The sequence below is a fragment of the Vidua chalybeata genome, chromosome 15, assembly GCF_026979565.1.
Source record: "Vidua chalybeata isolate OUT-0048 chromosome 15, bVidCha1 merged haplotype, whole genome shotgun sequence".
Taxonomy (NCBI): Eukaryota; Metazoa; Chordata; class Aves; order Passeriformes; family Viduidae; genus Vidua; species Vidua chalybeata.
In genome coordinates, this window is record NC_071544.1 from 4,505,244 (window position 1) to 4,532,579 (window position 27,336).

General features: G+C 44.7%; 1 protein-coding gene across 4 annotated transcripts in view; it reads right to left on the reverse strand.

The window, feature by feature from the left end:
* The window catches only part of WWC1 (WW and C2 domain containing 1), a 65,907-nt gene that overhangs the window by 24,909 nt on the left and 13,662 nt on the right, over positions 1 to 27,336 (reverse strand). For 3 of the 4 annotated variants that reach the window (XM_053956569.1, XM_053956568.1, XM_053956570.1), the window contains exons 2-8: positions 10,396 to 10,505; positions 5,832 to 6,035; positions 4,110 to 4,186; positions 3,122 to 3,201; positions 2,087 to 2,216; positions 1,613 to 1,759; positions 522 to 595 (exon numbers count right to left, since the gene is read on the reverse strand). In XM_053956569.1, coding sequence (XP_053812544.1) covers positions 522 to 595; positions 1,613 to 1,759; positions 2,087 to 2,216; positions 3,122 to 3,201; positions 4,110 to 4,186; positions 5,832 to 6,035; positions 10,396 to 10,505 — 822 coding nt within the window. Of the gene's footprint in view, positions 1 to 521; positions 596 to 1,612; positions 1,760 to 2,086; positions 2,217 to 3,121; positions 3,202 to 4,109; positions 4,187 to 5,831; positions 6,036 to 10,395; positions 10,506 to 24,614; positions 24,675 to 27,336 lie in introns of those variants that run through there. The other variant, XM_053956571.1, reaches the window with a different exon arrangement.

The window sequence follows — 27,336 nt, forward strand, 5'->3', positions numbered from 1 at the left end:
TTGGCCTGTTAAGTAGATAGATTTTTTTTTAGTCTATTCTTCATTCATTTGAGATCAGAGGGCAAAGGTGAAAACTTACATTCTTACAGATAAGCTCTGAAATTGCAGCATTGACCATATTTTGATGTAAGGTGTTAACACAATATACATTTCCCCTTATCACACTTAGGCATGCAAGCATTCATTCATTTCAAATAAGGTAAGGAGATGCCTTGCAGTACAGTCTCCTTATTAGGAATGGGGAAGCACTGGCAACAGGTAGCAGAACCACTTATGTCCCCATAGGTGTGGCCAGACTGAATTCTTTATGCATTAGTCACGCCTTAGTAATTTCTAGGATGGTTATTTATTTCTTGAAAGATAACACTGGCCCAAAAAGCCTACTGTCTCACTGGCTCAAAAATGACCACATTTACTTAGCAGCAATGCTGGCTTTCAGTCTGGTGGCACCTCTTCTAGTGAAATTTATCCTCAGAATGAGCTGTGAGACCACCAAAAAGGGCGATGGGCCAAAAAATTACCTTCTCTTTGCCTCTTCATACTGCAGCCGCAGTCGCACCTTCTCAGCCAGCTGGTTACTGCTGCTGCCAATAAACTGAGACAAAAACCAAATCAGCAACTTAGCAACCACTCCTCCTTTGATATTTCCTTGACACTGTTACAAGTGACACTTGATGTTACCAGTCATTTCCTAGTTAAACCAATCACAACACAGGACCATGCTGCACTTAAATACATTTTTCATTATTTCTTAAAATACTTAAACCCCAACAAGATTCAAAGGCACTTTCTGGCCTAGAAAGAAGAGAAAATCCACCCCATCTGTCTTGGGCTTCTATTTCTATGAACATACATATCCTTCTTCTTAAATGCTCTTTGCATCCTTAAGTGCTGCATTGCATTTTGGTTTGGATGACATCTTGCTTTGGCTGTAAAGCCTTAAAGACAAGGGACATCCCACCACACCCAGATCTGCAGATCTTTACTAACATGAGTGGCTGACTGAAAGTGGCTGCAAACCTCTAAGTGAAGGCTCACAGGAGAGGCTCTGTGCTGTCCTGTGAGAAGTAAGATGTACCCCCAGCACTGATTGAGTCCTTACCAAGGCTGGGACCAACCTGACACTTCTGATCTCCTTGCATGTGTGGGACTGAAGGTTTATGAGCCCTACAACTTTGGTGACATCAAAATATCTGCACACAAGCTGCTGTTGCCACTTGTAACCCAGTGAAAGCCAAACACCCTTAGGGGAAGAGTCCTCATTGGAGCTTAGCCCATACAGACCTGCTCAATATTTCTTGTCTCATAACTTATTGGTATAAAGAGCTAAAGGAGTGTCTGTATCACAATCTACACCTACAAGCAAAATCAAACTTCCTTCCCTTTTATTCCTACTGGGCTGCTCTGATAGAGACAGTGTGGGGAAATATCAGGTTGCCCTCAGTGATACATTAACACTGCACACAGAAACAAAGCCACACTGCAGTTTAAACCAGGAGAAGTTAAGATTTCACAGAAACTTGTCCATGCTTGGCAACTCACGGTGAGGTAGCTCTACACACAGTTCAGAGGAATGTCTCCACGAGCACAAGGCTTCTCACACATTACTCACATTTCCTGAAACATCTGTCTGGGAGCTGACATCCAGGTACTGCCGGGGTAGCAGAGGGCTGGAGCTTTCCACAGACACGCTGCTGGCCCACAGGTCTGACTGGGATCCTCTGTCATTCACAAAGCTGTCTTTTAACCTGGCTAAGCTCTAAAACCACAAAAAAAAAAAAAATCATGAGGTGAGCTCACTTCTGCCCAAAGTACCTCAGCAGCTACATGACTCAGATGTGACCATGTCTGCTGTGCCCACTCAGACCCTGCAAACTCGAGGTCAGGCATAGCTGGACTGTATTTTACACTTCTCATTTCCAGCATCTGAAGAACTGCAGAGGCTGTGGTCCAACCACAACACAGAACTAGTTTAATAAAAACCTCAATTATGTATCTGAAATACAAAATACTTAAATTACTTCTCAGAAATTCAATCTCCTAGCAATGGTGACACAAAATACTATGAGTCATCTTGTTTCAATACCTGAATGAGGTCTTGTTTTTCCTTCTCTCCTGATGTGATGGCCTTCTTGAGAGCTTTCATTTCACTTAAAATGGCTTGTGCCTCATCAAGTTTGTAGCCACCTTGAGTATCAGACATTTTCATGTCAATTCTGTATAAAAATTTAAAAAACCAGTAAGCTAACACTTAATAACATCCATTTAATTGAATTATCCTAGATGCATGTGTCTTGACATGGATTTTTAACAAAAACACACTCCAAACTATAACAAGGACAACAAAAGGAACAAGAGCCCACTCCCCATTGCCTAAGTTACTCCACTCAGCAGTACATTAAGCTAGAACTCTGATTTCAGCAATATCATCATCTCTTTGACTCCTAAGGGAGAACAAAGGTGCATACAACCCCCCCAAAACAGTGTGTTAGGGCAGACTGCTGCTAGCTGCCTTGTTCCTAACCTAGAGAGGATCAGCTTAGCCATCTATGAGAATTACCTTATTATCACTCATGTTTTCAAAAACCAGGCACAGACTCACGTGCACAGATGTATTTGCTTGCACAACCTAATTACAAACCACTTCATCCTTCCCTTTCCTCAAAGGAATTCTACCAGGGTTGACCCTTAAAATAAATATTTATCTGAAAGATGCAAGATGTCTCATCACACAAAGGCAAGTGCCTGAAACTTTTCCTCCCCTTCCACTCCACCTCCAGTTTCTTCTCAGTGCCCTAAATCAATGGCTCTTATAATTAAGACAATAGGCTGTAGTGTCATCCATACTGAGCAATACTGAGTAGAACAGAAAACCAGTTAACTGATGAGATCCTGGTTCAAAACCTTTTTGCCATGAAGTCAGTTCTAATGTGGTCAATCCCACACAGGCACTGATTTGAGAGAACTCCCCCATGGTTGTGTACTGCTTTCAGCCTAAAGATATCAGCAGCAGCATATTTCAGCTTATGTTATTTAGGCAGCTATTTATAAATGTAGTGGGGGATGCATTGCAAGCCAGAGATGTTCTGAAAAAAAAAAAAGATCTTGAGAACACACTTACTTCTTCAGTGTTTGAAATCCATGCTCTTTGTACTGGAGCTCTTGCTTCATGTGAGCTACTTCTCTCTTGAGTTTATTAACCTGCAGCAAGGTGTCACATTTTTAGAAGGCTATTTTATATGAGTATTTAGGTACAGTGCTACCCATTCTATTCAAAACTTATTCAGTGTAGACAGTACTCTAAACAAAGTTTCCAGGCACTCCGCTCATCTCAAGAGCAGGAAACAGCCCTGACTGCCTCCTCACCAGGACTTTATCACTGGCCAGGGCTTTATCCAGTAGCTGCCATTACACCTCTTAAAAAGGGGCACAAGGGAAATTCCAGCCACATAAGTGGAAAAGCTGAGAAAAATTCAATAAAGAGAGCAATGAAACACATGTCAACTTTGCTCAGAAATGTTTAAAACCTTCCCAGTCATTAAGAAAACTGCTAAGCATCAGGACAGGAGTTACCCTGCAGCGACTGAAGCCACCCTCCAAGCTCCCCAGCGAAAAGGCCCCACTGCACAAGTAACCCAGCAGGATGACAGTCCATACTGTAAATCCACTGACCCTACAGCTTGCTGCTTTATATTCCTCCAGAGGCCACACTGACCTACTTTACTTTAGTCCTTTCTTCCTCCCAAGCTGAGCTCTGCATGAGAGCACACCCTCCCCTGCTGACAGCCTGCACTAAGCCCTGCACAAAACAGCTGCCCGTCCCTGGGGAGGACCCCAGCTCTCCAGCATTGGAGGAGCCAGCATGCAGCTCCACATCCCACAGCCATCCTGCACTGCCAGCTGCCAAGGCAGGCTAAAGTCTAAGGGGAAAAAAAAAACCTGTTTCAAATTCCTAAGACTGCAACGTTAGAAAATTCTGATAAATGACCTCCTAAATGGCAACATTAGCTCTCCCAACTGCTTTGGCATCCCCTTTCAGTATTTGCCACGAGGTCTGGAAATACCTGAACATTACTCATGGCAAGCAAAGGTACATTTGTACTACTCACCCTGGATTTTGTAGTAGCAATCTCTGCTTTGAGGATCTCGGGGTCATACTTGGAACTTGATGAGGAGCCAGAAAGCACTGGAACAAATACAGAGCCAGTTTAGCAGCTCTGCCTTCCTCCCTATACTTTTACCAGCCCACCACAGACTGAGGTCTCCCATCACTCCTGCACACCCAGACCTCCACACATTGCTGGTGTAGGTCTGTTACCCAATTTCCACATCCTGCTCAAAGACAGGGAAAGGCAGTAGTGCAGGCAAGTACTCCACAAAAAGTGCAGACTGAAGGGGCCAAAGCATGTCCTGAATCTCCAGTCTGGATTTGTTCCAGGTTCACACACTTAACTCAAACTCCCCAACATGTTCACTCCATTCAAAAGTGTGGCTTCCTGCATTTCCAAAGGCATTTAACAGAACTGAAGAGACAGGCATTGCATGAAGGTTTACTTAGTTTTTTTTTTTCAGACTTCCTCATTGACCAAACAATCCACTGAATGTTTACAAACAAAGAAAAGCAAAGAATGAGAAGAAACTGAAAAATGTGATGCAAGCCTTTTCAGAGCCTTGAGGACATGACCAACCATACACTGTGTCACACCAGATTAAATCAATGTCCCATTAAGAGCAGAACTCTCTTCTCAGCAGCAGTTAAACCCTTCTGCCTCAGAAGGTACAGAAGCTCCCCAATGTGCAATGTTGTTAGAGGTAGCTCTAGGCAAGGGAGATACTCTGATCCTTGCAGCCATCAGTTTATGCCCTATAAAACATGGGAAAGCATTTCTAGTTATTTCTGTTTGGTTGTATTTTTCAAGACAGATCCCATCTCACCCACGTAACTCATGTTCTCAGTGTACTGCTCTGGGTAGAGGAGTCCTAAGAAAAGAGCAAGCCCAATTCTTTAGAGATGAGGGACAGCACCCTTATCAAACAAGAATCCTTCAATTGACAGGAAACTACTTCGAAAAATTTAACACCAGGCACAGGATTAGCCAGTGGAATTCTCCATCATCACATATAACTCACAAGAGTGAAACGGGGGAGGTTCTTGGCTGGCAAGAACACAGAAAATCTCCAATACTGAGGATTATAACAAAAATTCTGGAATACATGCAGGAAATAAATCCTGTTCTGGACATTTTCCAGCTCCTAACTAGTACCAGTAAGGAGGAAATACAGCATTCTATAAAGATTTCTGCACCAAATTGTGAAGCGACATTGGTATTGATGTGTTGTGACACAGAATATGGAGCACAAACTGCTGTCCTTCACACACACAGAGGCAATCCACCAGGGCTGACTTGGAACATGGCATAAAATACACACCCTCAGCTCCACTAGAGCATCACTCAACTACCTGGGATACAAAACTACAAAAGGGCCTGGGAATACTGTCCAAGATGGACCTTCTTGCCGTGTTTCTGTTCTTTAAACAGGGCAATCAAGGAAAATACCATGTAAGTTAACTTTTACACACTGAGCCAAACAACACAATTTTAGCATTTGAAAATCTGCACGGTGACTCCAGTGACTGAGCCACACACAGGAGTGTTTCATAACAATCAGGTGCTGGGCAGATACCATTTCTGAAACAAACTGATCAAACATGAAGGGTGACATGGCACACCATCCCAGTGCTCTATCCAAGGACCAGCTTCATGCCTTTTACTGTCCTACAGGGTGCACAGCTGAGGAAAGAGCTGGTTAAGAGCTCACTAAGTACTCACAGCTGGTCTGAGAGCCCAGTTTGTGCTCCCAAACATCGTGCAGCTGCCGATACTCCTGCTGGGCCAGTTCAAGCCTCTGCTGTTTCACTTGATAGATCTCCTTCTGGGCAGCAATGGCCTCCTGGGCCAGGACAAGGTAATCCTTCAGCATGTGCTCCTGCTCCCGGCGCCATTGCACCCGCGGGTCTTCTATCTGAGTCGTTTCTGGGAGAGAAAACAGGAGAAAGCAACATCAACAGAATGCAGGCTTGTTCTGCTACTTGGAAAAGCTCCACTGTTTATGACATTTTAGAATAGTCTCTTGCCCCATCCCTGTAATAAAGAAGTTGAATAATGACATTTTCCTTTTTTCCAAGGAAGGTAACTGTTGCCCCACAATGAATTCCAATGAGTTCTGCCATGCTGAATAGAATAATTCACAACAAAACTGTCATATAACTCTCCAACTCCTCTGCTGCTGAAGCTGCCCTGGTTCTGGCTCTTAAAAACATCCACCCAAGAATATGCATACACAGTTCTAAGACACTGACATCGACTGTTAGACTTATCTTTATTGCAACTGTTTTATAACATTACTATTAAAGTGCCTCTACTATTTCACCGATAAAACTTTCAGAAAATATCATTGCCACATAACTGCATTATACTGCACCTGACAACATGAAAGCAATTACAACTCTGCCCATCCTCTTTGGCTGCCAAGTGGCTTTTATTGCAGAGGGGAAAGAAAACCTGCTCACTCTGATTCCAGAGGTAAGTAAAAATAAAGTCTGATTAAATCACAGATTTGTGAAAGCATCTTAAATGACATTACATGAACAGAATCTCAGAGAGTAGTAAACATCTCCTTTAGGGAAAGCAGGCACAGCAGTAAATGACTGAAGGATGTGGGAGGTGGAGTTTAGGGTAACAGAGAATGCAGCAGTTACAGCACTTCTATCTCTGTTACCCCAACACAACCAATACATTGCTTTCCAGGTTTCTAATCATGAAAAAGAAGTAAGGTCATAGACATGCAGCTACTCCTAATACTAACGAGGTAAATTTATTGTCAGTGTGTGTCTCTGTTTTGTGAAGAAATGCCCAAAACATTTTTCATTTCTATTTCAAGGCTATTACATGTTCTTGTTTGGAGCAGGTTCCAATATTTAGTTGACCGAGTGCTCTGAACTGTCTAAACTAACATGCTTGAATAAGGATGCCTAGTTACCACATAATGAATAATTAATGGAAAGGACTTGCTTGAAACTATCAGTGGGAATCTAATCTGCATATCTGAAGAGCCTCTTTAAATATTTAGTAAAAGCTGCCAGAGTGGAAGGTATGAGCAGCTCTTAAGCGAGTCAGGCATAAGACCAGCACTGCAGTACACAGGATGTGGGGAAGAGAAGTTAGACAATATTCTTAGCAGCAGAACTAGAAATAAAGGGGTTTACCCAAGGGATGACACTCAATCCTTTTCACAAGCTGTTCATGATCATGCTGAGGAGAAAATTAATCAGCTACTCCAGCAGTAAGCTGTTTCTAACAATACCTCAAGACCCAAAGGAACCCATGGAGATTCAAATTACATGGCAAAACTTGGAGAAGCCACAAAATGCATCAAAAAACCCCAGTATAGGTTGTAGAAGCATTTCAATTGAGTCCTTTACAGGTCCTGCAAGCAGAAGCAATATTTCAGCTGATCTAATATTAAAGCTAGGCCTGGACCTAAAAAACTGCCCCAAAATAATATGAGGAAAAGCAGCTGCTTGTACCAGCTGTAGGTGCCCTCATGGATAGCACTGTGCTCTTAGAGGGAGCAAAAGAAAGCCACAGAGGACACAGAATCTGTAAGACTCTGACATCCCCATGCTCCTGCCTCAATTCTTGCCCTCAAATCCCATTTTCCAGATAACCATCACCCACACCCAGATGAAGTAACTGCCTTTTCTCCACAGTTGAACCAGAAGGGGAAAGTCTGCTGTTATCCAGGGAGCTGCCCCCACATTCCCAGACATGAGCTTCCCTGGACACGACTGCACAGCCACCAGCAACTGTGACTTAGGGCTCTCTAATTTCCAGCATAAAAAGTATGTTGGCAAAGTACCCATGGCTCTTGAAGTTTATGCAGGACACTTGATTTTAAGTCTACCTCAACGTAAGTCTTCAAGCCCAGTTAATTCCAGTTTTTCCTTAGACTAGCAGCCCATTCTTCCTGTAATCCCAAGAAGGGTGGTGGAAGCTGCTGCAGGAAAATTCCTCTGTTATAAGCAATGAGGAGGAAGCCTGCAAAAGCCTCCAATCCTGAACACCTCTGTGAGGTGGTGAAGCACTGCCAGTGCTCCAAGCCCATCCACAATCTGACCCAGGGAATGCTCAGCAGACAGCTCACAGAGAGGATGGCTCACACACTGAGGTATTGAAATGCTTTGTGTCCAGATTTATTCTAAATATTCACCTCAACCTTTTCAGTAATCAAAGCACTAACTGTTACCCCTTGATTGCAGCTCTGAGCTTTCGTTTTCAAACATGCAAAACCAATCAATGAAAGTGTTGGCCAAGGGCTTTCACTGAGCTACTGAGAAATGCAAAATACATTCAGAAGTGAGATGAAAGAACTATAGAAATGCAGGCTATTACATCATTTGTTGTCTCATGAATTCCTAACTCAATGTTGAGCTTGTCATAAATAAATCTGCTTGCTTCATGTCGGAGGAATGTAGGTTTATGATGCTTGCATCAGCATCATTCCTTTGTGCAAATCACACTCCAAAGTTCTCCCAGAGAGGCACACTCAAGGCTATTAATAGTGTATTAGGAATATTCTGGGTACTCAATTCAATTTAATTATATTTATTTTCCCTCAGAGAGGTGGTTACAATTGTTCTCCATCTTGCTTCTTTTAATGGCTCCTGCCTTTAGAGTTCATTTAAGTCTATCCTTGGGCTCGTTTCTGATAATTAGTGTCAAATACTTGTGCAGTAGGAGCAAGACCCGACATGGCTCCATTCCCTTCCCACCCTCAGCAGTTCCTTCCTGCCAGGGAACCTGCCAGAGACCTTGGAGAGGAAGAAGGTTTTGGACACTCTCCAGAGGACACTTCAACATACACCACAAAGATGAGCTGCTTGATTAGGTTAAGGTAAATGGATGTGCTCTGCTCTGTCGTGATCTGGATTAGAGCTGGCACAAGAAACATGTCATGAGTTTGTTCCTCTTCTTTTTAACTTTTCAGTTGAAATTCTCATTTCAATATTGAGGCCTCTGACATCCCACAGAAGTGGAACTTTTTGAAAGGCACTGTTATTAAGCAGGTGTCAGCACAGTTGGAAGGATTCTCTGCCTGCCCCTGAATCCTGTGGTGCCTGTGAGAGGCACAGACCAGGGGTAACTGCCCCAGACCTGCAACCAGACCTTTGCATGTTCACCCTGCACCAACTCAAATGTATAAATAAAACCATGTTTGGTTTGTCCCAACTGCATTCAACCACTCAGGCTGGAAAAGGCCTTCAGGATCACTGAGTCCAACCTCAAACTTAAGAATGATGGAGTTTCTGCTAACTTAAATACTTCAGGGGTCCAACAGGTTTCCATGTCCCACAGCTTCAGGTCAAGGCTATTTTCCCATTCCTAGATTGTGAAATGGACACCAGACCTGGTCTTACAGACCTGTAGGAGATCCAAATTTGTGCCTTGCAACTCAGTACCTTCTAAAGCAAAGTTTGTCCACTCCTCTCCCCTGCAGATCTCCTTTGTGTGATCCTGTAGACTTGCCTACCCTTTCCAATAAAAAGAAAAATCAACATACCCTACCTCACAGAAAAATACTTAGGATGAAGCTGTTTAAAGACATGTCATCCGAAAATCACAGGATTTACATAAGTTCTAAATAAAAATATTTGTGTCACCTTTACATTTGGAAACTTACAATCTTTGTATTGTGGGGGTCAGCTAGGCCTTTTGGGAATAGGCTTTTTTCATTCTGCATTTTTAACACCTAAAAGAAGTTGCTAAAGCTTGGAGGGTGCCGTCTCAGGCCAGGTGAAATTGTGGCAGTTTTGAAAAAGGGAAAGGTGTGAAGATGAAAATACCCAAGGGGGGGAAAAAATGCACCAGACTTCCACATCTTTATTTAAAAAAAATAATGTCGTTTTCTAAAATGTGAGCTCCTGCAGCCAAGGGAGCTCGTGCTCATTCAGTTCATCCCTGCCAGGGGAGTCAACACAAGACCTTTGCACTGTTTCTGATGGTCTTGCCACAGGGACAAATTCCAGGCTAAGAACAAACTCCAGATCACTGCTACCCAGTTGGGAGTCCTCAGCAGAACCGAATCTGACAGAGGTGTGTCCATAGTATTGGCTTCAATGTGGCTGCCAACTAGAAGATTGCAACTCAAAAGGTCTCAAATTCCTGCTTAGAGAGGGAAGTACTTTGTATGATGGAGAAGGAGAGGATTTGATTCCACGAGCTGCAGATCTCATCAACTCTAAAACATGCTGTTAGCAACTCTGTGGTTTTGTGTTTAGTATACTTTAACAGAGGCACAAATTGCTCTGCAAAAACACAGTAGCATGTCACTTACTGGTGTTGTGGTCTATGTAATAGACTCCGACCTGAGGGTCATAAGCTTCTTCCCATCCTAAGGGCAACTCATCACTGATGCAGTCAGCAAAGGTCAGTGGTTTAGTATACCTGAAATGCAAAATAATATTTAGCATTAATAAAAGAACACTGCCACATGCCTTGTTCCAAACAGCTGACCAGAAAACAAATGCCACAAGGGCTTCAGTATCAAAACCAAAGAGAACTGAAAACTATTTTAAAGCCTTTGTTCTTATCAAATAATACACCAGTAACTCTTCCCTTTCTCCATCTGAAGTTAGAGCAAGATAAATTCATTCTGCCACAGCTCCGCAGCCTTGCCTGGCTCAGCCAGTACTCGCTTGACAAAGGAACATTAAGAACTTTGCCAGAAACAATTCCTGCCTCTCCAGTGAAAGAACAAGACTGTTTGCAGGCAAGTCCTGTACCAAAAATATGTAGACAAGAAGGAGCAAGATGAGAAATGCAATTTGCATAGCATGAATAAGTAAGACTGAACAATCAATAGCAAGTGCTGAGGGCTGTGGGACCACTTGTCATGCAACTTCTCTCATTTGCATTGCAATATGCTCTGTTTCATTAATGACAAACAAGATTAGTTTCTCAGTATCAGAAAACATGTAACCCACTCCGTCCAAACAAGGAAGTATTTCCACAGCACTGCTCTGATGAGTTTTTCTATTACAGACCACAGCCAGCAACACTCTGAAGGCTTGTATGGCTAAACACAAAGCTGAGAGTACCCACTCCTTGAGTGGCCACACAGATTTTAATCACCAACACCACATCCCTTTCCTCCCTTTGACTCGGAGTTAATGAGGTTCAGCTTGCACCAACAAAACTACAAACCAAACAGCACTGCAGGGAGGCAGAAGCCAGGAGGAATTAATCCTGCAGGTGCCTCACATCCCCAGCTGCCAAAAGCACAATATGCCAGAGGCCCAGAGATCCATCACACAAGCCCAGTGCTCTGCATGGTGTGTGTATGGATGGATGGATGGAAGGGGGCTGAGTCTGCCTTCCCAGAGAAGCCTTGAGGCAGGAAGCACAGGACACACTGCACAACACCACAGTCCCTCCAGGCAGGCACACACTGAGAGCAAGGGGTCAGCAAGCACCTACAGAGCTGCACCCGACTGCCACACGCCAGCAGCACATCACAGGGAGCCAAAGGGGGACACAGAGCAGCTCTGCAACCCACTGCAAGAGGCTGGACAGCTTCCCAGCAAGTCCTCCCTCCCCAAAGGTAGTTAAGGAGGGGACAGACAAAGTGTTTTACTAAGCTCTGAGCATCATCTGGAGGCACTGAGAACCAGCTGGTACTCCCATATTAACGTCTTACAGTCACTCATGGTTAAGAGGAATTTTAGGAAAAAAGCCTTCAACCAGAAGATATAGCCTTCAACTTTTATATATAAGCCTTCAACATAAAATCAACATTTAACAACTAATGTAATTCCCCCTAAATATGACCTATAAGTCTGGTATGCAGTAAGAATGGGGTGGGAACATTTTTGTAAAAGCCATGTAAGCCACTAACACCTCTAATTTACCTGCTGTTGCATTTCCCTTTCAACGCACTGCCTTTGCCACATAAAGCAGAGATTCAATCACTATTCTCTCAGAAAATTTCAATTTAATTTAAAGCTCTGCTGCTCTGCTCTTAATTTAAAGAACTCAGAGCTTCACAACATGGAACTGTGAAATTTTCTCAATAAACTTTCACTGAAGGGTTTATTTTTACAGTTCTTAATCTAGACTGTGTAGCAAAAGTGTGTTTGTATAGAAAACAGAGATTACCTGAAAACAAAATAGAATCTCAATGCTTGTGATTGCTATCCCTTATCCCATGTTCTTCCCTGTGGATCAAGCTGTTTCCTCAGCCTGAGTACCCAATATGTGCTGCTCTGAGTTGATCAAATCAAAGATGCACAAGGGTAAAAATGCAGAGCAAGGTCAGATACAAGCCACTCTCTGGAGATAACAGAGATGAAAGTGCTGTAGGAAACGTGTTGGCAATGTTAAGTTAAACACCAGGGTTAACACTTTCCCCCTCTCTGAAAACAGCATCTGCTTTTATTTAACTGTTGTGGTTCATGTGGGAGCAGCACAGGTAGGGAAGAGGGAGGGCACAGTGCTACATGCTGAACTAGATGGAGCTGCCCCCATCCCTGAGAGGGGCACAGTCATGCTGGGATCACAGAACCATGGAATATGCTGAGCTGGAAGGGACCCACAGGGATCACCCAGTCCAGCCCCTGTCCCTGCACAGACACACCAACAATCCCCCCTGTGCATCCCTGAGAGCATTGTCCAAGCACTCCTGGAGCTCTGGGAGCCTCGGGGCCATAACCATTCCCTGGGGAGCCTGGGCAGTGCCCAGCACACTCTGGCTGAAAAAACTTCCACCTCTATCCAGCGTAAACCTCCAGGCTCAGCCTCGTGCTGTTTCCTCAAGTCCTGCCATGCTCATGGTACCTGTCCCTCTGCTTCCCCTCACGAGGAAGTTGCAGACCACAATGAGGTCTCCCCTCAGTCTCCTCTTCTCCATGCTGAGCAAACCAAGTGCTCTCAGCCACTCCTCAAGCAGCTTCCCCCTCCAGACCCTTCACCATCCCCTGGACACTCTCTAATGGTTTCATGTCTTTGTTTATACTGTGGTGCCCACAACCACCCCCAGAATTGAGGTGGGGCTGCAAGGCACGGGAAGTCCCAGGGCTCTTCTCCAGTGCATCATTTGGTTAGTAACACTCTAAATACTGCTGGGAATTGGTGGCATGATTGCTGCTCTGCCGCTTCTGCAGAGAGCTCTGGAAGAAGAGGTGCAATTCCACCCTGTGTCTGCAGTCCCTGGCACTGCACACCAGCTCCATCCAGCCCTGCAGAGTGATTAAACCAGGAGCCGTGCATCTCCCATGTCCCAGCTACACTGCTCAACATTTTTGGTGAGCGATCCAAGCAAGAATCCCTCAACACAGAGCAGTAATTAAAGCCATACTTAGAGTACATTAGGTGAGGGTGTGCTGCAGACATAAAACACACCTCCGTAAATTAATTTGTGTTACACACTGAGTGGAGTTTCTTGCAGAATTCTGCTCAGGAATCCCATTTAACATTAATATTAAACCATGTCTTGGTAAAAAAACAAAAAAAACCAAAAAAAAAAAAAAAAAAAAAAAAACAAAAAAAAAAAAAAAAAAAAAAAAAAAAACCAAAAAAAAACCCACAAAAAAAACCCAAAAAAACCAGTGTGGAGCTGCACTATCAGCCCTAGGTCTTTGGAATACTTTCATCAGGGAATGGCACTGTAGTGCCAACTTTGGTGCTCCAAAGGATAACACCAAAATTATAAAGCTTCTGTTCAGCTTTTGTCCAGTCTTATTTTGTTAGAAGCAGCTGAATTCCTTATAAAAGTGCTCAGAAACTGTCAGACTGAATAGGAAGCCAGGACCAAGCAACTGAAGGATGCTTATTCCTATTTTCCATATGAAATGCAATGCATGAACTACATCCAGCCAGTTCTTTCAGTTAGAGTTTTGGAAAAAGGAAAAAAAAAAAAAAAAAAAAAAGGCAAAGCAGGATCAGTCTGCTATAGCAATGACACAAGCCAGCTGGAGACTTGCCAGTTACTAGGGCTCAGAAACAGACAATTATTTCACTTTTGAGACTGATATTTTCAGCATATCTCACAAGGAGCACCCATTACCAAGCACAGACTAATGCCCTCCTTCCTGGCTACCCAAAGCTTCCAACTATCCCATTTGTACAGAGGAGAAATCTGTCATTCAACCAGCAAACAGAACAGTAATTAGTTCTATAACTAAGAGTGTAATTCCACTTATTATAGACGAAACAGCTATTTCCCCAAGTAACTGCACCTTCATAACCATATTACTTACTTTTCTAAGCTCCTTTCCCTAGCTGTTGTGGGAAAAACTGTCACAAATCAAAGGAGCAATGGTACAATTAGATGAAAGACATGTAATATGTTGTGTAGCAAGACTCTGGATACAGCATAAAAAGAAAAAAGAGATTATTTCCTTGTTTTAAGGTATGATTTTAGGGGTTGTTATGAAGACTAAAATAAAGCAATTTTCCAGAAGGGATCCAAAAATGCAGTGTTTCCCCGAGCATACCCACAATGACGGATTAAAGAGCAAAAGGAGAAGCTTCTTTCTCACAGCAGGACATGATTTAGTTAGTGCCTTACCGCTGCATAAAACAGGACTGCTCCTCCGCATGTGGGAAGTTGAAGCTAGGACACATCTGCAGGAATATTCCTTTGAAACCTCTCCTTTTCAATTCACAAAGCTTCCTAGCTGCCTTGAAAAAACCTCATCAGCTCAGGCAAACCACATTAGCACACAATAGGTTCTCCCTGTAGCTGGACTCAAAGCAGCAATGCACAAAAAATGCTCCCCTTTCACCACCGTGCCTGTAACTAAGGAAGGAAACCAGAAGTGGTTTGTGCATTCCTTACCCTCCTTCCTTAGGGAAACCTTCAGCTGCATTCACCCAGTTTTCACACGAAAGCAATGCACTCAAAAGTTCAGAAAATCCTGACTCTGTGACTTCTGATCTCCAGCCACAAAGAGGGAACCAAGGGGCAAAATTAAGGTCTGTACATATAGCATTTTTTATGAAACCCAAACTGGCCTAGTTAAAAGAGGTGACACTTTGGGACAGGAGTTTGTTTGCATCTCCCAGCCGTGCTCCCTTTGCTCCGACACCCATCAGACACTGGTTAGATATGAACTACTCCTCAAGTGCTTCATCTGCATCTAAGCTGGAGGCTGAGCTTGGTGTAGGAGCTCTACAAGAGAAACTAGCCTGAGCTAGAGAAGATACTGGTAAATCATAGCCTCTGGCCTTCTAGCTCACCCAAAAGTAACCCATATGTTCACCTCATAGGAACTCACCTGTATCCCACATCCATCATACATGTGACTGCCATTGCCCCATAGATATTTTTTAATTGGGGTCATTATTAGGAATAATTAGTATTTTGAAAAAGACATATTAACCTACATTTATCCCTTTCCATGATATTTTCTTAGCTTCCAGGATGTAATTTTTATATTTCATTTCATTCAAGAAATTCAAATTCACTTGAACAAGTGCAATTCCTCATTAGGACACCTGAAAAACAGGTACCCACAGCAACCACCACACACAGCAGGTCAAGGTCGCTGTTCAGAAACAAATCCAGGTAAAAGAACAGCATCACCCAACTTCCTAATCCGAGAGCATCTGACAGTCTTCAGGCAGAGGCAGTATAAGGGTAAAGCCACTGCTCACCACCAGCCATGGTGAACATCCCGAGATACTTCCATCCTTGCAAAATGTTTGCCCACAGTAGCTCGACTATTTGTACAGCAAATGATGTCCAAATCCCAATCCCACAGCACGAAATACAAAGTTAGCTTCCTACCTCTATTCCCTAAGTCACATTATTTTAAAATGAGAAGGGTTTCTATATTTCTTATTTTTTATCACCTTCAGTTTCTACCACAGATAAAACTGGAAGCCAATGTTATCATGTGCAAACAGTATTAAATGAAAACCTGCTCATCTTAGATTCAGAAAGCCTTTCTATATTCTTGAGCTCCACTGTTGTCAATCAAAAACCTCATTACATGGGAAACTGAAGGCAAATAATCCTTGTATAACCAGTTTTTGATTGGCAGAAGGTTTGTTAAACATGGCTGTACAGAGGTTCCTAGCGGGAGCTGGAGACGGGTGACCTGTGCCACTTACAAATCTGGAGTTAATACTGCAGTGGTAACAGAAATCAATTCTGAACTGCCTAAACCAGGAAATGCTATTTTTGTAATGACTGCATTTTGGTATCGACGGGGGGCCTCCAGCAGCAAACCACGAGCAGCTCCTGGTGAGGCTCACAGCCATGAGGATGTAAGTGCACACAGGTGGATGTGCACTTAGCAAACACCGTGCTTGGGCCACCGAGAAGGGAAGGTTTATAAACCAAGAGCACAGGGCCAGGCTCACAGCGTGCATAAACCCACTTAATCCCCGTGTTTGCAGGGCTCCTCAGAGCCCCTAACAAAGTAAAGCCATTCAAACAGGAGAGCCTTACTGTAATCAGTTCAGGACAGATCACATGGCCTCGTATGAAATCCTTCATGACTCTATGGGTGAGAGGACAGCCCAGGGGATTTCCTGCAGTTTGCTGTACCCACAGCAGCAGCTCACTGCACCAGGAACAAAGGCAGCACCTGGATCACTCAGGACCATCATGTCAGCTCCTCTTACAGCTACAGCATGAGCCACCAAACCCTGACAAACACCCTATCAGCTCTGCTGAGCTCTCCCCTTCCCTCCTGCACTCACAGGTACACAGCAAGTGTGTCAGGAAGACAAGCCCTTGGGCAAGAAGTCAAGCCAGAGGACACAATTATGAGTTGTGGCAGATACTTCCACTCATACCATTTCCCTTACAAAACCAAACAGCTTTTCAACCCAGCATTTTGCAGGAGAAGCTTGGAGTCAGGTTTTATTTTCAATGCCTTCTGTTTATTTATGTATTTTTACATAGCATTTCTTCATTTCTGGTTTGAATAAAAGTCACTGCTCATTATGTGCGAGGATGTGCTACACAGACATAGAGAATGAGCTAAAGGCACCTCAGCTCCAGCTGTGACACTGGGCTTGCTGTGCACACAAGAGTTTTGAGGAACTCAAACTTCCAGCAGAGCTGCTACTGGAACTCAGAAGGCTGCTGCAAGAATCACTGCCAGGAGGCTCCACACGATGACATACAAGCTTCTTTGTTTTTAATGAGGTCATCTCATTCTCAAGACAGACGATGATTATTTTTAAACTTCAGCAAAGAAAAACCTAGCACTTTGCTGTAGTCCTAGAAAATTTGTCTGCAATCTCCTCCTCACAAAAGCTTTTAAAAATAGACACCTACACATTTATTACTCAGCTTGGTGATCCAGCCCTCACACACACCAGGGCCATTTGTCACTATAGTAACTATTTTCCCTGGGAGCATCTTCTCTCACTGCAGGGAGGATTGCCTTTGGAGGCTGCAGGTGTGGCAGTGAATGTTTTATGATCTTGCTGGCAAAGCTTTTCTCACCCCATCTCCACACACCTGTGCACGATGAAATGCTCCCTTGGATTCCCACTCCAACAGCAGTTTAGGAAACAGGCAATGGGAACAGCTCATCCCCAACAGCAGCATCCTCAGCAGGGACACAGCAGTGAACAGCTCATCCCCAACAGCAGCATCCTCAGCAGGGACACAGCAGGGAGCTCCAGGCCAAGTCACACCTCAGTGGCACCAAAACCTCACCAACTGCAGAGGAGCTGGACGGGGGGACTTCTACACCCAGAGGAGCAGAAAGGCCCCATTCAGGACCACCATTAGCAGAGGGGAACCATGAACATGAATGTGCTTGCCAGGTTAACAAGGAGAAGCTTTTAAGAAGTGATCACAGATTTGAGAAGCTTCGTAACTATACTCCAAGGAGAGTACAGTTACAAGAGATCAAATACAACATTTCAAAGTTTAGGAGACATTATGCCAAAACCCACACAAAGGCCCAGTCACCTTAAACTTCTGGTTACCTCAAGTCATTTCAGAGACTGCCAGTGTGTGGTCCTGATCTTGCTGTGATAAAGGATAACTGGGAACAGAATTATACTCTTACAGTAAAATGAGGTCAACTCTGAGAAGAAAAAAGCATATTTAAAGCTGTTAGTGTAAACCAAGCAAATTTGCTTAAACTACAACATAAATATTACCAAGAGAAATGACTTAAAATAAACAACACATCTCCTCAAGCAACTCAAACTGCAGAGCTGTTTGCTTTTCAGAAGTGGTTGTTTCCATTGCATGGTTATTGAGCATCTTCTCAGCCTCCTGAAGACCCCTTTGCCCTTGTATTTCCTCCTGGCCCCTGTATTTCCTCCTCCATTGGGCCACCTCTAGGATAAGCAAGTCCAACATCTATCCCCAGAGCTTATTTTCCAAGCTATCATAATTTTATACATTTTTATTGACATTCAAGAACTCAGTGATGTTTTCTGTCCAGGCCATGAGGGTAACCTCTGTACCTTGTTAAGGTGATCTTGAGTTGTGTGTAATTTGCCAATTAGACCCTCTACTGCTTTCACATGTGCAGGTAACATTTAAATTCTTCCTTTATACAGAAATTAGTCACATACTGCCCGAGTAGATTCTCCATAAAAGAGGTCAGGAGACACCAAAGACACCTGAAAGTCAGGCATTCTGAACACAAATGCATTTATACATTTCTATTAGTCAAACAGATTCACAGAAGCATCAATCTGGTTTATGGTTTATGACCCCACCAGGCACAACAAGTATGCCTAGAACACCAGTACAGTCAGCTGCTTGCTTTTCTATCTACTTCTGAAAAGGCCTGCAGGTTTACAAGCTCTACTTTGCACACACTGACAGTCTGTTTGCCTGTGTATGTCTTTTCAGTTCAGATCATTTACCTCTGGAAGCAAAGAACAACGAAGTTATTTTCAAGGTGAAGGCTATCAAAAACCACTTGCAGATTTTAGATCATTCCCAGTGATTAACAAACCGGTTCTGCAAGCAGGAGGTCAGCCATACCTTCTTAATCACTCAAATGCAAAAATTCCTGGGATAGTTCAAGGTTAAAAAGTCAAGAAATGGGAGATGAGGCTTCTCACAACATTAACTTGCCTGCCAGCCTCTATATCCCGCATGCTTTCCTGAACCAATTAAGCAGAAAAGATACAAAAGTGTTAAGGTACAACTTGATGAGAACAGTACAACACTACTGAATTAAAAGCATGCAAGAGTTGGAATTGAACCATGCAAGTAATTCAAACATCTTTAATTCTAAATCGCTGACACTGGTTTTTAAGTTTGCTTTCAGTTATTCTAGGACAAAAAGTAGCCTTGCCACAAACACAGCCTTAGCAGATTAACTAAAACTAAGTCAGCTTTCTCTTCACTTGGAAGTTCAACTGTTCTTGAATAAGGGGACTGGTCACTTCAGAGTATGGGGTAAATTGACTACCAAGCATCCAGAGTAGTCAGACTAGTTCCCAGACATATTTAGGAGATTATGAACTGGAAGGCTCTGTCTCTGCTCTTACAGCCTGCATTCCTGCTTCCCTGAAAGGCTGCCTAGTGTGGGTGGCAGCAGTTTATATTGGCAAGATGCCTTAAGATAAGGAGGTGTACAGGACAAACTCCCCCCACAATACAGCTCCTAGCGCAGGGAACCAATAGCTACTGTCAGAAAAAGATAAATATTTGAGATCTCAGCAAGGAGGCAAGTATGGAATAATTGCCCTACCTCAGCATTCAGGACCACGTGCAGTGCAGTGAGCACTGGGCTGACCATCCAGGCAGGAATGATGGGGAAGAGGTTTGGGATTCACTCCACAACTGGCCTTCATCAGGCACTGAATTTACACTTCATGTACAGTGCTTACAAACCTGAATTCTTTCAGAAGCAAAGCATGGTGCTGTACTAATCACCAGCATGCTCTGTGAACAGCAAATGCCTCCTGCAACCTGCTCCTGTCAGCTCCTGTGCCCTTTGTTCACATGACACATAAAGTGGGAAGACAGACAATCCTAGAGTGGCATCACTGGACTCATCTAATCTCCCCAGTGTAGGAAACAAGCATTGCTAGTATGAAACCCCATTTAGAAAGGACAAGGGAAGCACAGGAGTTTGTTTTACATGCACATGGTTGGCATGCTGCTCCCTGGTTCACCTCCTGCTAGCACTGGGCTAATTGCTCATCCTTACAGCAGCTTTGGTAGGGCTGCCTGCTTGCTATTTTTGCATTATAAATGTTCTGAGTTATAGAGCTATCTGATAGTCCCAATCCCCAACAGCAACACTGGCAGGCTCTCTGCACCCCTTGCAGAACCCCTAGGCAAGCAGCAGGGCATCACCAGAGCATCTTCTGCTCCTTGCCCAAAGCCAGATCAGCTGCAGGCACCCAGCTCTTCTGCAGTGCCCAGTTCTGAAAACATTACTGCACAGCTCTGATCTGACATCAGCCTGCCACCCTGGAAATCTGGCCAGATAGAGCAGAACCCTTCTACACAGAGGAAACTACCAAGCCACATGAACCCCCAAGGGGCCTCAGGGCGCTCACAGGGCCCCTTCAATGCCATTGTAAACTCAGCAGTACCAGGCATGGACAGGAATATTCTGCCTGCCTGCAAGAATCAGAGCAGATGCCTGGTTGAGATGATGTCAGAGCAGTGGAGAACACAGGAGAACAAAAATCCTTCTGCTTGCAAAGCAGCTGTGGATTCCAGATACAGAATACTCACCCAAGCATAAGCATAGCCCTGCAGACTGCAATCCATGCCATTCCTTCAAGAGTGCCAAACCAAAACTATTTCAACAGATTCTGCCTTGTGAGTTAGCACCGAGGACAGCCTTTGGAAAGCATGGCAGCTCACTTTTGATCCAAAGAGGAGAAAGCCCAGGTTGCACAGTCTCAGCCCATGAATGCAGCACTTGGAATTCACAGTATGAGCTTTACAGTCTACTACTGTTGCTGTAAGTGTTGAGGCAATGTGTTCTCAGATCCTGAAAAGCCATACTGTGTAAAAATGAACAGAAATGTCAGAATAAGAACAATTTCCAGAACAACCTCGTGAAAGTAAAACTTTAGGAGATTTAGAGTTAGAAGGTAAGAATATAAAATTAAGAGGTTTAGTGTCTTTTTCATCAAAAGCAACAAAGCCTTGATTTACCATGTAGTTAAGCCAAAAAAAAAAAAAAAACAAAAAAAACATGCCGAACTGTTTATAGGCAGAACTGTACAAAGCACTAAACATAGCTCAGTACTTCACACGTTGCACGGGAGTCGTTACAAATCAACAACTATTGAAGGCTGCTCATGCATCTGAGGACAGCAAAAGTGAGATTTGCATCACCAAGTGAGTTTGATTGATTTATTCTCACAAACATCGTTTATTTTTAATGATCCACCATGAATATATTTTGCCAACAGATCAAATTTGTGTTAATATGGAAGTTATAATGCCTCTTGCTCTCTTGCATTCCCCTTTCCCATCTATCCTGGGTAGTTTTAAGCCCACTTAAGAGTCCTTCTGCCAGCTCAGAAATGGCACAAGCCAGGTGAGGATTTGGTTTTTCAGTTATTCCTCAGTTCAAAACAGACAGCATTTCTTTCCTCTAAGCAGAGGCTCAGCATACATATCACTTTATCACCACTGCTCACACTTCATGCTCCAGGTATGTGGCAGAGACACACCTTACATAGTCTCATTATTAATATTTAGTTACTATTTTACTTCAGTTTATGACCAAGAGCACAGGAACCTCCTTCCTTCCAAAGGAACAAATCTTCCTCTTTCCAATATGCCCTGGTAAAGGTGGCTAAACCCAGAGATTGTTTGTGTCTTTTTGCTGTCTCTGCATTCCCACTTTTCCCACACATATGCAGTAGGTATGGACCTCAGTCAAGCTCCTGGCTTGTCTGACAGCAGAGACACCTGTGTCACTACCACCATCATAGCTGCTCCACAGTACAAAATCCCAAGGTGAAGAGGTGAATCCCAACTAACAGGTTGCATTTCATGCCAGCTTTACCAGCCAGATAACCCCAAAGAAGAAGGCCAGAGATGCCAGATCTGTCCTAAGTACCATGGCAAACAAAAACTGAAGGCATGGCATGAAACTCAAAGCAATAAGAAAAAGCTGGCCAGCAAGGCCACCAGCTTTGACAGAAAAGGTGTGCTCACACCATCCTGTGCTTTGTTCAGAAGCAGGCTCTGGACATGCAGCACATCCTCTGTAATCTCACTGGATACAGCACACACCAGCCTACACCAACCCTGACAACTCTGCCACTCAGCACGACCAAGTCCTGTTTCTACAGGAGCATCAGAGGTGGTGGCATGACTGCTCATGTCACCCCTCAGCTATTCAACAGGGAAACAAGTCTTCATGTACTACAGCAATGGGACTGCCCCCGTCAGCAGGGGCAAGTTTCACCTCCCCTTGTCCCTTGGGCTGAGGCCACCCCATTCCACAGGACCTAAAAACAAATGTCCCAAGGTCATTGGTACACATCCAAATTCCTAGATCCTCTAAAACTGAAAAAAACCTGAACTTGTGTGAGATAAGGTTTTATGCAAATGCTCTAAGCAAAGCATTTAGAAAGGAATTATCGAAGACATCAGTAAATGCCTGAATTCCTCCAACAAAAAACACACAAGGGTATGTTCCTATAGCCATGGAGAAAGAGGTTTTATTCTATCCTTGTCAAGAGGAAAAAAAAAACCCACCACAAACCAATGAATTTTAAGTATCTGCTTCCAAAGCTGCAGTGCAGCCTCAGCAACAGAAGTGCCACAGTCAAGCTGTAACAATACTTACATTTCTTCAGGAATGCAGCATTTTCCATTTTACAGTACATATTCATAGAAGGAAGTGTTGATTACTTTTTTACACAACAAGGGTTGCTTTATCTGTACAGTGTCACTTTCCTGGGACATGCTTCAGGATCAGAAGCACCCAAAAAGCATCTTAGAAAAGGATCAGTTTCTAGGAGATTTAGTTATTTAACCTGAATTAGCATGTGACTGTTCAAGTACCTGTGCTAGTGCAGGGGAGAGAGGGAGAATTGTGTTGGATCCACAGCACAAAGACATCAGCAACTGAGCCAGGCTAAGGGTTTGTTGCTCCTGTAAAAAGCATCTCTCCCACCTCTCTCTACACAGCTTTTCCTTGCTCCTCTTCCCAGGCCAGCAGTTCTACACCGTCCAAGCCCTCCCCCGAGGTGTTTCTGCTCAGGAACCGAGCAGAGCAGCACCCCGAGCATTCTGAGCAGGGCACCCCCAGCTGGGTTAGGGGGACTCAGCAGTCCACAGCACGCCAGGGACAGAGGAGAGTCAGCAACAGAAGCAGCACTGGGGAAAACCACAGCCCCCCTTGCAGGTTGGGATGAACTGTCTGGCGGCTCTCCAGATTTCTGAGCACCAAACTCACAGAGAGCTCCACCTGCCACGGAATCATAATTAAACCTGGTCCTCTCCAGTGGCCCATCTTCTCCAGCTGCCAGAGCTCGCCTCGCTACCGCCTCCAGACTCATTATTACTTATAAAGGCATGGAAACAGCCAACTGCAGAAGCGATCCCTTCGACTCACGCCGCCTGAGCCCACGGCAGCCCTCGGGGGCCAGCGGGGCCGCGGGACGGCATCTCCCGGCGCCGCGCTCGCTGCCGGCCCGGCCGGCAGCGCTGGGAATTCGCTCCCTCGCTGCACCTTTTCATCTCGATAAGGATTTTCAAGGTCACGTTCGCTCCCCTGCTGCCGGCTGCTCCCCGGCTCCAGTGAAACCCCAAGCACGCAGCCCCGGGCCCCGGCGCTGCTCCCACCCTCGGCGTCTCCCGGACACCGGCACAACCTGTGGCGTTCCTGCGGCACGCAGCCCAGCCTTGTCCCGCCGTGCTCCCGGGCCCAGCAACACCTCTGTGCCCGTGCTGCAGGGCCGGGGGAGCTCCGCGATTACCGCTCCTCAGCTGAACGCTGCGAATAAACCCGGCTCCAGTGCGGGCCAGCGCCTCACCCAGCGCCCGTGGCTCGCAGGCTGCGCGCACTGGCGAGCTGGGCTGCACCATCTGCTGAGCCTGGCTTCAAGGGCACTGCCTTAGGACAGCCCCTGTGCCCAGAGCAGCCAGCCAAACCAGCCCAGCATCGGCAGCCAAGGGGGAAAGGAAGAGCTGCTGCCAGCCCAGGGCTCGGGGCAGGCAGGGGTGGTGGCACTGGGCCTGGGAAGCCCTTCTCCTCCGGGCACAGGGGATGCAGCCCCCTCTCTTGTGCCCAGCAGTCAGCACTGCATGGATACAAGCAGCTCAGGGACCCGCATACTCTCCCTACACCACACAGGATTTTTAGGGGGCTACTGGAGAGTCATACATGCTGCCAGCTTACAAAGCCAGCTAATTATACAATCTGTTAAGCATGTATGCGCGCACAACAGTGCTTTGAGTCATTAGAGGACGGGATTTATACTTCACTGCACGCATCTTGCTCTTTGTGAGTGCGTGCCTGGATACAGCCAAAACGAACACAAGTATCTGGAATGTCTGCAGCTCGCAGGCCAGCGCATACAAAGCTGAGCCCCGCGAGGCTCGCACTGGCTGCTGTGACCCTCAGCTGCACATACCGCTTCCCCAAAGATGGCTAAAAAAATCCTTAACCCTCTTTTGTCACTCTGAGCATCCGGCAGCAGACTGCAGCAGACTGCTGAAGCTGTATTCTGAAGCTGTTAAGAGGGGAGGACACGGCAGCAGCGCAGGTGATGTGCTGCTTTGGCCTCTTTGTGAGGACAAAGCTCCACACCGGAGCCCACGGCGGGGTTATCCCGGCAGAAGGGTCGGGCGGGTCGCGGTTCCTATGGCAGCAGGACTCCTGCAGGGCCGAGCCCACGCCAGATGGAGAGCCCTGTCCTAGGTGTTTGCCAGACAGAGCATGCTGCAGCAGCACACCGGAGATGTCTGCTCCTTCAGCCATCACCAGTTCATTTACTGGTGCCCAGTTTTGCTCTGCAAGGCAGCAGCTCTGCCCAGAGCACCCAGGAGAAGCGACAGCAGCCCCAGGTCTGCGGCTCAGACCAGGGCTCCCCTCCACGCTGCACGTGGCCAAACCATCCAGGGGCTTTTAATGCAAAAACTGAGAGCCACAGCTATGTTTTTCATTGATTATACTATGTTTCTGGCAATTCTTGAATTTCTTCTGCTGAGGATTTCAATTCAGCTTCCCAAATCTCTAAATATCTGACATAACATGCTCCAACCACTCCAGCTGGCTTCATCCACATAGCACAGCTACATCCTATGGACAGCCCTATCCTAAGCAATCACATACCTACAGCTTATGCTATACTTTCAAAAGGATGTATTTGGCACTGGATTTTCCATTTTTAATTGCCTATTATTTAATGTGAACTCCAAAATAGGATTTTAAGCATTTGGTGCAGAATGCATCAAATATTATTTTGGAGTTTTGCAAGAAGTCAAGCCAAACCACCTCCGTTTTCACATGTTTTTCTTCCCTGCAAGTCGAGGGAAGCAGCAGAAGGCACAAATCTGTAAGAGTTTCAGCTTTGTCTCAGAAAATACAAGTTGGTCAAAATAAGCTCTTAAGATCTAGTAGAGGCCACACAAACCTGGCACAGTAGAAAATCACATTTCTTTGTATTGTGCCATATCAAGCCCCAGATCCTGTTGATCTCTAACAAGGTATTTTCTTTCACTCAGTTTTCAGGGGATGTAGTCAAGAACAGAAGATGGTGAGCTACACACCTATGCTCTCCTCACAAAAATAAGCCCTCTTTGTAAAGCAGCCTAGCAAAACACGTTGCAGGATCTGCAGGTGCTTTAAGGCACAAGAGAGTTCACTCCTGAGATCTTCTTGTGAGGTCTGGAATACCCCAGGTCACTAGTACCTTCCCCTGAATTTAGAAAGCAAGGTTCTGAAAAACAAGCTACCTCAAAACCAGTCTTCTCTATGGATAATTCAAATTTTTTTATAAATGACACTTTAAAAGACAATCCTGTCCAGCTTACCTCAGTTGTGCTTTCTCTTCTTCCATCCAAATGAAAAAAGGAAAAAGCTGTTGTTTTTTTTTTTTTTTTTTCAGACAGTGTAAAGTAGTATTTCTTGCCAAGATCCCTCAGTAACACTTTTTCTCCATCACTATCAGGTTTTGTAGCCTTTATATACACCAAGGGATAAGAAGCATCTGAATGAGTCAGTCTCCCTCAGTTTAAAGCAGTATTTGTTGCAAGACACTTGAGGTAAAACTAAAGCAGCTGGGGAGGTGAAAGTGTTATCTGAACACCCACTCCTCTGTGGGTACAGAAAAGGAGGAATTCAGGAGTAGAGCCTGCACGCACTATGTGTGCTGCTCTCCAGGCAAACCACACCAGACACTCTGCAAACCATCAGTTGCTTGATCTGGCCTCAGCTGAAGCTTGTTTATAACCCACTGAAGCTGCTCCAATACAACCATCACTGTTGCTCAAGGCAATTACCTAAAATATCTCAGCTATTCATTTTCATCCTTAGGTCAAAGCTGTGTTTAATGGATCTGACACGGTGCCTTACAGTACTGTACACCTGCTATTAAGCAAGCCATGATGAGAGCTTACAGGTTTGAAATTTGCTGCTTAACTCACTACTACTTCACCAGCAGCACCTGAATGAAATGCAACTCCCATGCCAGTAGGTGTTTTTTTCAGCAATTTTTTTTGTGTTAGTCTTTTTATTCATTTCTACCCAAATGCTGATCTACAGCACCAATGCAGAATTCACAGCATGCATATTAACTTACTCCCACCAGCTCAGCTAAATAAATCATTATCCACAGTTCAGCTCACCTGCAAAGATCAAGATGAAATTCTCTGATGAACAAAGTACTCCTGCTGCCCTTGTCTAGTAACTTTAATCTAATCTACAGACTGATCCAGAGAGCCAACTTGCTATCAAGTTCCAAAATCAGTGATGAATCTGCAGAACTATTAAAAACACAGACCTTATGGGCAGAGGTGTTTAAACATTCCTGCTTTCCACTAATAATATCCTTTGTTCAGTGTCCTTCTAATAATTGCCAAATCAATGGCATAAGCAGATGCTTCTACTGTTCCAAAGCAGTGAAGACAAAGGCTGGTGATACTGCAGAAACTGCAGTGATCAGGATGAATGAAAATACAACACTGAAATTCTAGCAGCACTTCAGAGAAAATACTGAGTGTTTTGCTAGCCTCCCAAGCAACCACACGGTGAGCAAGGCCAAGAAGCAGGTAAAATGGTGCCTCCAGTTCTGCATGCAGAAGGTACAGGGAGGACATCCAGAAAGCAGCACATACCTTTTCAGGTGTCACCTT